The 15574-nt window shown below is 48.1% G+C and overlaps 1 protein-coding gene across 4 annotated transcripts in view; it reads left to right on the forward strand.

Moving 5' to 3' along the window:
- The window catches only part of St3gal4 (ST3 beta-galactoside alpha-2,3-sialyltransferase 4), a 43449-nt gene extending 28303 nt beyond the window's left edge, over positions 1-15146 (forward strand). For 3 of the 4 annotated variants that reach the window (XM_090319694.1, XM_090319695.1, XM_090319693.1), the window contains 10 exons: positions 5614-5689; positions 5967-6075; positions 6465-6545; positions 6755-6852; positions 7183-7243; positions 7775-7870; positions 7975-8164; positions 9173-9316; positions 14048-14191; positions 14473-15146. In XM_090319694.1, the coding sequence (XP_090175820.1) occupies positions 5674-5689; positions 5967-6075; positions 6465-6545; positions 6755-6852; positions 7183-7243; positions 7775-7870; positions 7975-8164; positions 9173-9316; positions 14048-14191; positions 14473-14559 (1026 nt within the window). In that variant the 5' untranslated portion in view covers positions 5614-5673 and the 3' untranslated portion in view covers positions 14560-15146. The remainder of the gene's footprint in view (positions 1-5613; positions 5690-5966; positions 6076-6464; positions 6546-6754; positions 6853-7182; positions 7244-7774; positions 7871-7974; positions 8165-9172; positions 9317-14047; positions 14192-14472) is intronic. The other variant, XM_090319696.1, reaches the window with a different exon arrangement.
- The last annotated feature ends 428 nt before the right edge of the window (positions 15147-15574 follow it).

The following is a 15574-nucleotide window of genomic DNA, read 5'->3' on the forward strand; positions in this document are numbered from 1 at the left end:
ATTTCACATGAAAAATATATCCACTCCATCCCCAAAGCCTCAAAATTGTTCTTTTGTTTTGTTTTGTTTTGCCAGTCCTGGAGCTTGAACTCAGGGCCTGGGTGCTGTCCCTGGGCCTCTTTGTGCTCAGGGCTAGTGCTCTACCACTAAAACCACAGTGCCACAGTGCTTTTTGAGTAGCATATTGGAGATAGGAGTCTCACAGAGACTTTTCTGCCCTGGCTGTTTTGAACCATGATCTTAGCCTCCTGAGTAGCTAGTATTACAGGCTTGCACCAGCTTGAAGTTTTAAAAGTTCAGAGTCTCCTCTAGTTTCACAAGGATGAGACAAGGCAGATTTGCCCTGAAGTAGATTTCTCTTTAGTCATGAGCCTGTGAAGCTATAGGCATTACCATCTGCAAAAGGTGAAATAGGTAGGGGGAGAAGGGCTTTTGGTCCTTTGTAAGCCCAAAACTAGCAGGGAAAACAAGAATGAGAATTCTTATTGTTTTGATACCAGTACTGGGGCTTAAATTCAGGACCTATGCACTGTCCCTTAGCTTTGCTGCTCAAGGCTAGTGAGCCACAGCTTCACTTCCAGCTTTTTGGTTTTTAAGTGTAGTTAAGAATTTCACAGATTTTTCTGCCCAAGCTGACTTCTAGCCATGAACCTCAGATCTCAGCCTCCTGAGTAGCTAAGATTATAGGACTGACGCCCTGGCACCTGGCTAAAATAATACTGACTCTTCTAATCTTCAGGACACACCGGGTAGAGGGTTGGCTCAGGATTCCAGGCAGCCCCTCTGCCTGCCCCCTCCCACTGCCCCCATGGCTTTGTAAAGCTGGCAGGGTTCACTGGCTCTGAGTCTCAGGCATGGTCCCATCTCCATTGCCTACTGAGGCACTGCACCAACTCTGACCTGCACTTCTGCTTGGTATTGGCCCATTTAGGCTTCTACTTGGTGGCTCACCTCTGTTAGGGCCTCAGGCTGCCCATGACATCCTTTGAAATATAGAAGGAGGAAGCTACACTGCTCCCATTCTTGTATCCTATGTGCGTATAGTTAGCACCAAAACCTATTATGGCTCCTTTTGGAGTGAAAGATTAAGCTGTACCCTGAGCACTAGCTGGGGCAGTTGGCAGATGGCAGTGGTGGGAGTGTAGGCTTACGGAAACCCTGGCAGTGATCCCCGAGGTCCCCAGGATGCCCTGGGTCATTGGACATTTCTTAAGCTCCGGGCTTGGCATTCTGGGTGTATGGTGAGAGGGGCAGTACCAGTAATCTCCAAAGGCTTTGTGGTCATTCTCTGAGGTCCTGATGAATAGCCTGAGGTTCCCCGTGCCCCACAGAGGGAAAGACTTCCTTATCATCTGGCCGGTGATCGTGCCCTTGTTTTTCTTTCTGTCTCTACCACAGCCAGGCTGAGAATCCGTTAACTCCCCGAATTCTGCTTCCTTTTTAATTGTAAATCAGTTCTTTTCACCTTTTACTGCAGACAGAAGAATCCATGATACATCTCCCTAGTTTATTGTTCTTTATTTCTGCCTTCCATAAACTTTTAGGGCCCAGGTACAACTCATCCAAGTTGTTTTCTTCTTTGTAATCAGGATGTTTTTTTTTTTTCACTCAGTTTCTAATACCATGTTTTTCATTTTCATCTGAGAATGACCCTTAGTAGCTGTTGCTACCTACAGTCAATAATGATAATGACCACTTAAATCCTCTTTAAGAAGCTCCAGACATTTCCCACAGTTCTCTTCTTCTGAGTCTTCACCAGAGGAACCCTAATGCTCTACTTCTGTTAGTACAGTCTGTACCTTCAAATTCATCCAGTCTTTACTCGATACCAGTTGCAAAGCTGCCACTTCACATTTTTAGGCATTTATTATAGCAGCAGCCTTACTTTTCTCTGTGGAAGGAGTGCAGGATAGATAGAGGGGCCAGCATTGAAAGTTAGGTGCAAGTGGAGCCAATGAGGACTGTCCTAGAAGACTGGAGACCTTTGATTAGAAGCCAAGAAGAAGGAGTGGTAAACATCTGGAGCCCAAGAGTATGAGGACGAGTAAGATAGACCTTTCCTGGGAATAGAGATTAGGAGGCTGCAGAGCAATTGCTCTAATAAACATGAGGGAGGAGGGGGCATGTAGAGGTGAAAGGTAGAAGGTGGAAGGCCAAGTTGGAAGTGAGGAAGTCCAGCTCATAAAGAGATGAGGGAGTCCCCAGGAGCTGAGGAGCTAGAGCAGGCAAGTTTTTGCTTTGAAGGAGAGTGGAGAATGCTTATAGGTTACAGTTGAGAAACCAGGTGTGGTGGTACAGGCCTGTAATCCTAGCCTTGGGGAGACTGAGACAGGAGGATCACACGTTCAAGACCAGCCTGGACTACATAGTAAGACCTTGTCTCAAAAAAAAGAGAAAACACCACCAAAAACCAGAAAAGGAAAATGAGGTGGGAGAATCAGAATTGATTCTGGGGCTGGGCACAGTGGCTCACACCTGTAATCCTAGCTATTCAGGAGGCTGAGCTCTAAGGATTGTGGTTCAAAGCCAGCCCAGGCACTAAAGTCTATGAGACTCTTATCTCCAGTTAACCACTAGAAAAAAAGGGATGGATGAGGCATTTGGTGAGAGGAATGATGTATGAGTCTAACAGGCTCATGGTGCATGGTCTATTTGTTTGTTCCTTAGTGCAGCAGGTCAAGGCTGAGTGCTTGCTGCATGTTGTGCTCTGACATGGGGGCAGCACAGCATGAAATGTGGTTCTTGCTCCATTGAGCCTCACATCCTCATCTTGTGTCCCTAGTTCTGCCCTTGGGCAAGTCCCTTGGGAGGGCTCACCGGGTCATTTTAGCCAGGGACATCTTGGTTCTGGGAGTCTTTCTGTCTGGAGTGAGCTGGTCTCCTTAGTAGCTGCTTATAGAGAGAAGTGCTGAGCCTTGAGCATGGATGGAGCCGATATGGGCAGTCCTACCCAGGTACTCTCCACCTGTCCTTTTCTCCATAGCAGCTGGGTTACCATATGGGACAGCTGGCTACAGGATTTCTTTGTAGTAACCCAAGAAATGTTACATAGCTGGACTCCCCAGGCACTGAGCAGTCTTCTTGGGTTGGCCCAACAAGGGAAGGAGAGGCCCATTAAACCCCATATTGTATATCTTGGAGCAAACTGCATAGTATAGCACTAGCTGCCTTTGGGAATGAAGACATGTCAGTGCAGACCTGTGTTAGGAAAGAGGTCACAGAGTAGTAGTTGTTTGGTTGTCTGGATCTCAGCCGGCTATTCACCCCTGACTATCTGGGCTTGTCTTGTGTTTTCTTTTCCTTTTTGGGGATCCAAGACTGGGACTTAAACTTAGTACCTGAAGCTTTTGCTTATTGGCTAGCACTCTAGCTTTTTTGCTTATTGGTCCTAACTGTCAAAATTCTCTTCCCTCAAAGTTGGGGCTCGAATGGGGCCTAATATTTGTCTTTAAGTTTCTGTAAGCCATATTTTCCATTTTGGCTGATGTTAGAATTACAGAAGAGGTAGAGTTTTCGTTGTTGTTTTGCTTTTTACTACTGGTGCTTGAACCCCTGATGAATAAAACACAAATGTTCTATTTTATTTTAAAATGTTAGTTTCTTTTTTGACATTATAAGACTTTTATTCATGTGCTATCACCTTTTTAAAAAAGTTTTATTTCACTATTAAAAAAATAATTTACTTTATTGTTACTATAGAGGTGATGTACAGAGAGATTACAATTCCATGAGTCAGGTAATGAGTCTATTTCCTTTTGTACAGTGTCTTCTGTCCCTCATTCTCTCCCAGTCCCTCCCTCCCTTCTCCACCTACAAGTATAGTTCATTTTCATCAAAGTCCAGTGAGCTCCACTGCTGCACTTTTAACCCCTTTCCCCTAAAGTTCTGTGCCCTCTTCCCTGCCCTCCAGAGGATCTACCCAGGAATACACTATACATAAGTTAAAGAAGACAAAGTCATCAAAAACTAAAAAGAAAGCCTTTTGTTTCCGTATCTTGGAGTTTGTTTCAATATGTATATTATTTTACATAAATATGAAGAGGTACTTGGGCATTGCACCTTTAGAACACAAGTCTTATTGGGGGTTCAGCATATATGGATATTTTAAAGTCTTCAGGTCAAGGCACTATGCAGTCAGTGTTGTGATTTATATGGAGAGGAGGGTGTAGTTGATAAAGTTATGAACTATTAGAGATGGAAAGTCTACTCTCGGAGCTTTGCTAACTCCAAGTATGGCTCCAAAAAAGTGGGAAGGCACACAGGGAGCTGGTTAGAGTGAACAACCTTCCACTCAGCCCACATTCTCAAATGAACCCGTCAAAGTGCAAGGAGAGAAATCTGTTTTTGAGATCAGCCAACCCTAGTAGTTTTCCATCTACTTGCACCTTAGAATTGCCTGGGGTGCTTAAGCAAATGCTGGGGCTGGGCTAGGCCAATGAACTTGGCATTTCTAGGTTTATGAACCAGAAACTCTTTTAAAATCCTATTCAATCATTATTAAGAACCCTCTCTAACATGAGCTTCTTAAACTTGAATGTAGCTCATGTTCAAACCCAGAGTCTGACTTTACAATCTTCAGGGGAGCCTAACTCTAACCAGAGTCTTTGTGCTGACCCGATTAATGTATTTGGACCAGTAAAAGTCTGCTAGACTGACTTTATAGTCTGATAGCCCAGAGAACCAGGTCAGAGAAATGGGGTTGTGCATGACAGGCAGCCTAACATGGGCCCACTTAGTACTTGTTGGTTCTTTCTGCTGCATGCCAGGCAGAACACTGGAGATGGAAGTTTGAGCTGGGAACAGAATGGACCTAATTTTGATCCCCACAGAGTTCCTCTTCCAATAGGATCAGACAGAAAGCAGAGGCATAAATAACTAAGCTAATTGAAGATCAGGGGGCAGCTTGCAAAGGCCATGGAGAGAGCTCTGTAAGTGGAAAATGACTTGGAGGTTGCTGTGGGAGAGTAAAATTGTCTGGGGAATTAACCACAGCAAGTGTCTGTGTGTATGTGTGTGTGTGTGTCTGTCTGTCTGTCTGTCTGTCTCAGTGGCAGGTGTTACCTACTGTGAGAGGCTTAGGAAGGGGGAATCTCCAACTTTATTGAAAGTACCATCTTCCATCCCTTCCCAGAATCTGGCCCCAGTGTACCTGTTGGGCTGGAGTCTCTGAAGATTGATTACTAATAAGAGGAGGAAGTAGCTAAACCAAGAGATGCTAATCTTCAGTTCACTAAGATAAGAAGCAGGCTGTGGCACTGTTAAGCTAACTTTCATGTCTCCTGAGCTGAATTGTCCTAGGTGAAAATGTGGAAGGATGGTGAGGAGAGCCCCATAGTGAGGCTAAAGAGGACAGGTCTTGCTTAGGATCTAACCTTGGAGACCTGGGACCTTAATTTCCATTTCTACAGGAGGACCCTACCTGAATCCCTCATGTTCCCTTCCGAGGGTTTAGGTGGGATGTCCAGAGTGAGAAAGGCACTCATGCCGGCTGCCCTGGGGAACAGCTTTGTGCTTCCTGGAGGAGGAAAGGGGAGGGCAGGGGAGTGGCCTGCTCCAGTGCCTAGGCTGTTGGTGGAGCCATCTAGACAGACACCTGGGACTCCTACCTCCTAGGTGGCCCGAGGCAGCCGGGATGACAGTTCTCCCCAGGAACCCTGCTACCTGCTGAGGAACATGATCAGCAAGTCCCGTGAGTGTGGTCCAGGGGCTTCCCCGCGCCAGAGGAGGGCCCCTCGAGAAACTGGCTTTCAGTAGCGACCTGGGACCCCCTGGGGGTGGTGGAGGGTCAGAGTGGGAGCCTGAGACCCTATCTTCTTTCTGAAGGACAGCAGATATTCTCAGATCCCAGTCCCAGGCCGGGCCAGGAGAGAGCCAGGGAATGGGTCTGCTCTGCTGGGGATGGAGGGCCCAGAACAGGACAGAGGTGAAGGTGGACTGGGGCTGTACCTGCCTGTTTCTGTCTCCAGCTCCTCTGTGCATGTGCCCTGCAGGCTGGAAGCTCCTGGCCATGCTGGCTCTGGTCCTGGTTGTCATGGTGTGGTATTCCATCTCCCGAGACGACAGATACATTGAGCTGTGAGTGCACTTTCTGTGTCGGTCCATTGGTTCTTCTCAGAGGTGAGGAGGGCAGAGGATCTGGTGGGACAGGGGCCTGGCAGAACATGAGCCTTCTGAGATATGGGGCCTAATCTTCTCATAACTACTCACCAGAGTCCTTCTGTGAGGGTGGTTGGGGCTGGATGAGATTGGGTCTGAATGATTTCTGTGGACCTTCCCATGGGGTGTGCCAGGGCACGAAGACTTGGGCCCTCCATGATTTTCATTCAGAGTAGAACTTGGGCTGAGATGTCATTCTGCAAGTCCCATAGTGCCCTGGAAGCTGTGTGCCATGAAGAGCTGAAGGCTGCTAGGGATGCTGGCCTTGGGACCCTAGCTCTAACAGGGCTTTCTTTCTCTGTCTGCAGTTTTTATTTTCCCATCCCGGAGAAGAAGGAGCCATGCTTTCAGGGTGAGGCAGAGAGGAAGGCCTCTAGGATCTTTGGCAAGTAAGCACATGAGAACGGGGGAGGGACAGTAGGGACATGTGGTCAAGAAGATCAGTCTCAGTGCTGGCTTGTTGAAGAGAGGGGATCAGTCTGGCAGAAATGGGTTAGGTGAGGCTAGAGAGAGAAGGAAAGGTCATGTAACATTAGTCAGAGGTTTGGCCTTCTTCTGGCATCTAGATTAATCCCCCTTTCATTCTCACCCCATGTAGCCACTCCCGAGATCATCCCCTCTTCTTGCAGCTTAAGGACTATTTCTGGGTCAAGACACCATCTGCCTATGAGCTGCCCTATGGGACCAAAGGAAGTGGTAAGTCTGTGCCCAGTTCAAGAATGACTTCATATTGTCTACACTGTTTGTTCTTCGTCATCTGTGTCCTTCTTCCTGAAAGACAACAGGAACACTCAGGTCCCAGTCTCAGGTGAGGGCTAGAAGAGGGGCAGAGACTGGGTCTGCGCTACTGTGGGGTGAGGGATGGAGGGCCCAGAATGGGACAGGGGAGAAGGTGGATTGGACCCTGGCCCTGGCCATATTCAGATACTGGGGGGAGGAGGAAAAAAGATACTGAAGGGTGGAACAGAGCAGGCAGTCTTTAGAAGGTTGATGACTGTTGGTCCCTTCTATTTGTTCTTTTTGCAGAAGACCTACTTCTCCGGGTGCTAGCCATCACGAGCTACTCCGTTCCCGAGAGCATCCAGAGGTAAGCAGACACCCTACCGCTCCAGTCCAGGCGCCTTCTCCTTCTCCTTCTCCTGACTCAGTGTCACATCATCCTGGCCCAGTGCCATCCCAGTGAGCCTCCTCTCCCCTAGTTCCCGGGGGCCCATTTGACCTTCCCTCCTAACCTGCCTCTTTCCAGGGGCTCACACATATGCCAGTCCCCACAGCAGCCCAGCCTGGGCATCCATGTGCCAGAGCCTAGAGATGCTGCTGGGAGTATCACCGTGGCAACAGGCAAGGCTGGGCAGTCAGCAAGAGGGCTCTGCTGCGAGGTTTCATAGGGTGCTTCCTGCATTTCTTCCCTCTCCTCCTCTCTGCCATTCTCTACTCCATTGCTTCTCCCTTTAAGACTTAGGGCTGCAAAGTCAGAAGGATTATAAGCAGGACCACTTGACCATGCCTGTTTTACAGGGACCATGTGCTAAGGGTGATAGTGACAGGGACCCTAGGCAGATCGAGCCATTGAGAGTTAGGGGCTCTTGCTGATTCAGATCTTCTCTTCCCATGGCAGTCTCAAATGTCGCCGCTGTGTGGTGGTGGGGAATGGGCACCGGCTGAAGAACAGCTCGCTGGGAGAGGCCATCAACAAGTACGATGTCGTCATCAGGTGTGTATGACCCTTCCACCATGTCCCTTTGGGTGCTGGATACCCAGACAGGACCGGAGACAAGCCTGCAGGCTCTTGTGATGAGCATCCTCTTCCTGCTCCAGATTGAACAATGCCCCAGTGTCTGGCTACGAGGGTGATGTAGGCTCCAAGACCACCATGCGTCTCTTCTACCCCGAGTCTGCCCACTTTGACCCCAAAGTGGAAAACAACCCAGACACACTTCTGGTCCTGGTAGCTTTCAAGGCGATGGATTTCCACTGGATTGAGACCATTCTGAGTGACAAGAAGCGGGTAAGTTGAGAACAGATGAGAGGAAGAGACCCAGATATGGGGATACTGTCTGTGAGTCAGGACCTCTTGCATAGTGTCAGTCCTGCGGTCCTAAAGACCTGTGAGGGGATGGCAGGAGCCAGGCTGCCAGCATTCAGCACTTGGACTTCCCTCCAAGGGCAGGATCCTGCAGGGCTGCTGGTAAACGGTCCTAGTAGCCTGGCCCAGTAGCCTGTAGGGGTGAGGCAGAGGCAGCCAGAGGAGGAGCCCTCCTCACTCACATTTCAGGGATGCCTGGATGTGTGTGAGAAACCTGGGTGCAGAGCAGCTCGCCAGCAGCCATTCCAGAACTAAGCAGTATGCCTTTTCTATGCCTGGAAAGGGCCTACCCCATCTGGTCCAGGGCTGAATTGTCCCCATCTGGGTTTTGGGTGTGGGGATTTTTTCTTTTTGACAGTTTAAGACTTGAACCCTTGCTTTCTTATATGGATATCCTGGAAGTGGGCAATGGTTGGGCACCATAGTCTATAATCTCACCACCTAGCCTCTCTGAAGAGGTGCCCCTGCCCCCCCTCCTTCCCTCCCTCTCCCTCATTCTTCCCTCTCGTTCCCTTCCTTGTGTGAGGATCACTGACCCGGTTAGATATAAGAATCTTCACCCAGTGTCGGGGGTTTTGGCCTAGTGGTAGACTGCTTGCCTAGCATGCATGAAGACCTGGGTTCGATTTCTTGGTACCACATACATAGAAAAGCCAGAAGTGGTGCTGTGGCTCAAGTGGTAGAGCTCTAGCCTTGTGGAAAAAGCCCAAGGACAGTGCTCAGACTCTAAGTAAAAGAATCTTCACCCAGGGGGTGGGGGGAGGGAAATGGGGACCAAGACATGAGAAAGGGTATCACTGTATGTGAAGTAATGCACCTTCTATCTGCTGAATATAATATAACCCTTCTATTAATTACAATAAAAATATATGCGAAAAAAAAGAATCTTCACCCATTCTTTTCCCTTTCCATTCCAATTCTTCCATCTAGGTACGAAAAGGTTTCTGGAAACAGCCTCCCCTCATCTGGGATGTCAACCCCAAACAGGTTCGGATTCTCAACCCCTTCTTTATGGAGATTGCAGCTGACAAGCTCCTGAGCCTGCCCCTTCACCAGCCACGCAAGATCAAACAGGTGATGGGCTGCTGACAGTAATGCTGGGCCTGGGGCGCGGGATGGGACGCTGTGGAGGAACTCTTACAGTGAGAGCAGGAAAGAGGGAACAGCTCACTCCTGGCCTTCAGGAATACACTTGTAGTCCAAGGTTGATTAGCCAGCTGCAGGGAGAAAGAGCTTTAGGGAACCACTGGGCTGCTTCAGAGTGGGGATGAGTGAACGAAAGGTCTCTGTTGAGTTTAAGAGCTGGACTTAGAGGACAGCTTTGGCAGATACTGGACAGACTTTCTAATCTGAGAACTGCTGGAACATTTACTGGTCCTATCTTGGGAACAGCATGAGTCTGTGCAGTTACTGTTAGCTGTTTAGTCTAGGCTTTTTTATCTTGGGACATATTGGTCTAAATGAGTTAGAAAGAAGAGTCTCACAGCTTCAGTAGTCTGCTTTGTATGTCATGGTTCAGTATGGTGTGCCAAGTTTTGGAGGCATGGTCATTATGAGTCATGGCTTTGCGTTCTCAGTACCCCAGTGGTCTTCAGCTGGTACGTGTTAAGCTTTGTTGTAGCTTCCCAAGTACTTCTCCATGTGTCTTTGGCCCCCTTAGGGGATGTGTGAGATAGGAAGGGTACAAACTAATAGGCATAGATAGGACTCTTTAATTTTTTGTATTGTGTGGTTTTTTTTTTTTTTTTTTTTTTGCCAGTCCTGGGCTTGGGCTCGGGGCCTGAGCACTGTCCTTGGGTTTTCTTAAGGCTAGAGCTCTACCACTTGAACCACGGCACTACTTCTGGCTTTTTCCTATGTACGTTGTACTGAGGAATTGAACCCAGGTCTTCGTGCATGCTAGGCAAGCACTCTACCATGAGGCCAAACTCCCGGCCCCCTGTATTGTTCTTTGTATAAAGGTGTATGCAATGGGTTTTAGTTATATAAGTCAGGTATAGAGTTTCTCTCTCTCTGTCTCTGTCTCTCTCTCTCTCTCTGTCTCTCTCTCTGTCTGTCTCTCTCTCTGTCTCTCTCTCTCTCTCTGTCTCTCTCTCTCTGTCTCTCTCTGTCTCTCTGTCTCTCTCTCTGTCTCTCTCTCTGTTTCTCTCTCTCTCTCTATCTGTCTCTGTCTGTCTGTCTGTCTCTGTCTCTGTCTCTGTCTCTGTCTCTCTCTTTCTCTCTCTCTCCTTTCACCCCCTCTCTCTCTGTCATGGGGCTTGAACTCAGGACTAGGACCTGGGTGCTGTCTCTGAGCTTTTTCACTCAACACTCAAAGCTGGGATAAGCCTCTCACAGACTTTCCTGCCTGGGCTGGCTTTGAACCACAATCTTCATCTGTCAGCCTCCTGAGTAGCTAAGATTACAGGCATGAGCCACTAGCACCTGGGCAATCACCCTTTCCGTTACTCTTTCCCACTTTTTCCCTTCCATCTCCACCCACAAATTGGTTTTGTTGTTGTTGTTTTGTTTGTTTGTTTTTTGTGGATCAAGGCGCTTCAACTTGGCCTGGGCGCTGTACCTAAGCTCTTCAGCTCAAGGCTACCGCCCTACCCTTGTGCCAAGCCCCACTTCCCATTTTCTAGAGGTTAATTGGAGATTAGAGTCTAGGTCCTTTTGTGCCCAGGCTGGCTTTGAACCTTGATCCTCAGATTTCAGCCTCTAAATAGCTAGGATTACAGGCCTGAGCCACTGCGTCCGGCATTCATTTTCAACATAGATTCTAATGAGCACCACTGCTGCATTTGTTCACCCTTTGTCTGTGCTACTTACTATGGATGTTGGAGATAATATTAGCACTGACCTTTTAAGGCCATTGTAGGATGAAAAGGATAATTAAATATGTATAATGTCAGTCATGGAGATGGAGCATAGTGCCTCCTTAATCAATGTTTGCCAAGTTTTGAGTAAATGATTTTGTTATTGAATATTTGCTGTTAACTCAGCCTCACATGTGGGATGCATGCTTATGTGACTGCTTGGTGCCAGCCCAGAGCTTGCAGCCTCCACAGGCAGGGTGCTCCTTGCCCTAAGGAGACTGTCTAGCAGAAGCTTTCGGGTATCACTGTGGGGTGATAGAGTTGTTCTAAGTGTGGAGGGAACGGAAGATAGGCAGGCTTCTGCTGAACTATCTTGGTATGGGTGGCTTCCCAGAAAAAGGGTACTGGGGTGGAGCCTGGAAGAATCATGATGGGAAATATATTTCATTTGGGAAGGCCAGCACTAAGTTCTTCTAGCTCAATTGAGGGGCAGCCGGAGATCTTTTATGTTGTGGATGGAGGTGTAGATGATGTGAAGGCTGGAGAGAGAGTAAAGAGAAGGCAAGGACCTGACACCAGCAGTTGGCAATGGGAAGGAAAAAGGGGAGAATGTAACGGACTTGACATTGTCTTGGTTTTCTACCGTTGCCAAATTACTGCAAGCTCAGTGACCTAAAACAATATTCACACATTTTCTTATAGTCCTGTTTTTGTTTAGCTATATCACAAGAACTGAATTTTTCTCCCAAGGCTCTGGAGAAAATTTTGTTCTGAGCTCATTCTTACTGATAAGAGAATTGGATTCCTATGGGTAGAGAATGAGGTCTTTGTGTCCTTTCTGGCTGTGGGCTGGGTTGGGGGGCATCCCATGAGGTGCCTCCTCCATCTTCAAGCCTGCAACAGCAGGATGATACATCCTTCTTACACGTCCAGTATCTTGCTCCTCTGTGATCACGACACCCAGATTTCGAGGTTCAAGTTATTTGATTAGGGATAGACAAAGGTGCCATATTATGTGAAGTATATTTACCCTTATTGTGGGTTCCATATGCCTTGGAGGAGAACAGATTATGCAGGAGCGAGAGCCCTGGGGTTTTCTTATACTTGTGCCTCCTACAACCTCTGTGTTACAGGTAAAATTTGGAAGCTCATATTCTGGCCTATAAGTCTACATGGGATGTAGTTAACTCTGAAAATAAAGGAAGAATTCATCAACACAGAAAATGAAAACAAAAGCATTGAGAAGTTTATGAGCAGTTCTGTATTTCTAGCTTGGACAGTGGGGTGGGTGGTGATATATTTATCTGCTACCAAGAATGTAGGGAGGCAGCAGGAGTGGTATGGTGAGTCTGAGGAGCATACCCAGGCAGAGCTGGCTAGGAGGTGAAGGCAGTGTGGTTTTGCAAGTGGCCCAAACTTGCAGAGGGTGCCCTAGGCTGTTAAAGCTGCAGGGGGAAGTATCTACCTACTAGCAGGTGGATACGAGACCTCAGAGATGCTCAGAAGGGATGTCAGAAAAAGGCTGATTTTAAGAGGCCTTGCTGAGTCCTGGAAGTGGTTCCCAAATTGGAGCAGACAGATGACAATATTCTTCCAAAGCTGATTGTTGGAGCTGAGGCAGTCCAGATTTGTGACATTCATTCATCAGGTTGCCATCCCTGTGGCTAAATTACGGATGGAAGAAATGAGGTCTTCATAGTGAAGTAAAGGTAGTAAAGGAATTCTCAGCTCCACTTTACAGAAGGACTGAGCCCATCCATGAAGAATCAGATGGCACCAAGTATGTGAGCCCACAGGTCTTTTGATGGAGCCCCCCACCCCTCAACCCTGCTTCAGGAAGAAGACAGATACCTTCCCTTCTTTGAGCAAGTTGCTTAATATTCATAAGCCTGAGTTTCCCCATCTGTAAAACGGAGGTAGTGATAGTATCTGCCTGTGTTTTGGAGAGGGATAGATGAAATGATGTATCATACCAGGTTAAGCATTAATATAGTGTGTGCCACATAGAAAGTTCTCCAAAAGCAATAGGCAGCATTATAATGATAAGATTTCCTGACCTGGATATCATTTTCTCACCAGAACCACAGACCCTCCCTCATATATTTAGAGTTGTAAAATCTAGTGTGGTCGCTATTTAAGTCAGACTTCGGTTGCTGTGGCGGAGCACCTGACATGAACAACTTAAGAGAGGAAGGATTTCAGAGGTTTCAGTTCATCATGATGGAGAGTAGAGCAGTTCACCTCCAGGTGGTCAGAAAGGAGGGATGGGGAGAGAAAAAACGTTTGTGCTAGTGGGTTTTTCTCCTTTCCCTCTTTATTCCTTCTGGGCACCACACCTAAATGTGCTGCTCACGTTGGGGGCAAGTCTCCCCGTTTTTTTAACCTTCTCTGGAATTATCCCCCCAGATACACCAAGCTATGCTTTACTAGTCTCCTAGATGCCGCTTACTTCTCATCCCAGTCAAGTTGACCATCAGGATTAATCTCACAGGGCTGGGAGTTTGGCTTAGTGGTAGAGTGCTTGCCTAGCATGCACGAAGACCCAGGTTCTTGGTATCACATACATAGAAAAAAGCTGGAAATGATGCTTGGTGCTTGGCTCCAGTGGTCAGATTCTGGCCTGGAGAAAGCCCAAGGACACTGCTCAGGCCCTGAGCTCAAGCCCAAGACTGGCAAAAAAAGAGAAAAGATTAGAGATTAATCTCCCAGTACCCACCTAGCACATATGGTTATTTAAATTTAAATTAAATTAATTAGGATTGGTGGTATAGTCCAGTAATACAGAACTCACCTAGAATACAAGAAGCCCTGGATGTCGCTTGGGTACTGCAAAAACAAAAATCTTAAAATTTCATAGAATGAAAAATTCAGTTCCTCAGCTGCACTAGCCCCATCAGATGCTCAGCTGGCTGAAGACCCCCCCCTGTCGGAACACAGCTACAGAACACTGTCCCAGGGGACGAAGAGCCGGATGCCTTCTAATACCCTCCTCCCTTTTGCCCCTCAGAAGCCGACCACTGGCTTATTGGCCATCACCCTGGCCCTCCACCTCTGTGATTTGGTGCACATTGCTGGCTTTGGCTACCCAGACGCCTACAACAAGAAGCAGACCATTCACTACTATGAACAGATCACACTCAAGTCCATGGCGGTAAGCGGTCCTGCTTCTGAGCCCAGTGAGCAGATGGGTCTAGGGCTCGGGCAACCGGAGGGGCAGGGGCCAGAAGCTGCTGCAGTAGATCATTCAGAGTCAGAACTGGCACTGAGGCATCCTCTAGATTTGGCCACAAAGCTTGTTTTCATCCTAGAGCTGGCATGGGAAAGATACCTCCCAAGATGTATGGGGCTGTGGGGAAGGGCAGAGAGACTTCCCTAGGGCAAAAAAAAAGTCCCTAAGAGCCCCTCCGTTTATTTCCTTGGCTGTCTCCACAGGGGTCCGGCCACAATGTCTCCCAAGAGGCCTTGGCTATCAAGCGGATGCTGGAAATTGGAGCCGTCAAGAACCTCACGTACTTCTGACTCGGCACGACCTTAAACCTGTGGCTTGCTCCTTGTGCTGCCTGGATGATCCCCACGTGCGGCTGTGGGTGCTTTGTGCCAGCATTACCCACTTGGACTCACGCTTCACTGATGGGGAGGGCGTCGTGGGACTGGCCAGATCTGAAATGAGGCCATGCCCCTGGCTGCTCTCAAGAGGCCTAGGTCCAGCCAGGGTAGAGGCATGGAAGCCTCAGAGCCCGGCCAAGGCAGGGGACTTGTTGCCAAGGCAAATGGTCTCTGCCAGCATCGAGAGATTATTTAATGGGCTATTTAATTAAGGGGTAGGAATGTGCTGTGGGCTGGTCCCATGGCATTAGAAAAGGGGCATGGTACAGTGTTCTGCCCACTTTTTATAAAAACTTTCGTGTGATGGGCCCACCAAGGCCCAGACCCAGAGCCAGCCTCCCCGGAGGGTGGGGCATTGGGAATTGGTGAGAGTCCTCCACGGAGAGGCTGCTACCTCCCAGCAGGCATGGGAAGAGCACTGGTGAGGGGGTTCCACCGAGAAGGGGACCTTGGCTTGAAGAAAGGTTTCAAACCTACCATTAAAATATTTTTTCCTAAAATGGAAGCAGTTATGAAGCCTGTATTCTTTCAGGTTGGGGAGGAGCTGGGCGGGATGTGGCAGCACAAAGGCTTGATAGACCAAAGCAGGACATAGTCATTTGGGGAGTCCTTATTACAGAGATGGTGCTTGGTGCTTAGTGGTGCATGACCACCCTTGAGAAACAGGCGAGCAAGCTCTGTGTGGAGCAGCCCTGTCTGTGTACACCCAGCCCAGCATCCTGAGTCCTGGTGCATTTCCAAGGGGGAAGAAAGACAGGAGGAGGCCACAAGGGAGTAACTTCCTCTTTCCTTGTTTCCTCCTTTCCCTCATTATTCTTCAATTAGCAAAATCTTCTGCTGGGCAGTATATACATCTATAGCTATATAGATACTTCTTCTTTTTTTTTTTTTTTTTTTTTTTGCCAGTCAGGCTTTAACTCAGTGCAGG

This window comes from Megascapheus bottae, chromosome 27 (genome assembly GCF_031878675.1).
Source record: "Megascapheus bottae isolate mThoBot1 chromosome 27, mThoBot2.hap1, whole genome shotgun sequence".
Classification (NCBI taxonomy): Eukaryota; Metazoa; Chordata; class Mammalia; order Rodentia; family Geomyidae; genus Megascapheus; species Megascapheus bottae.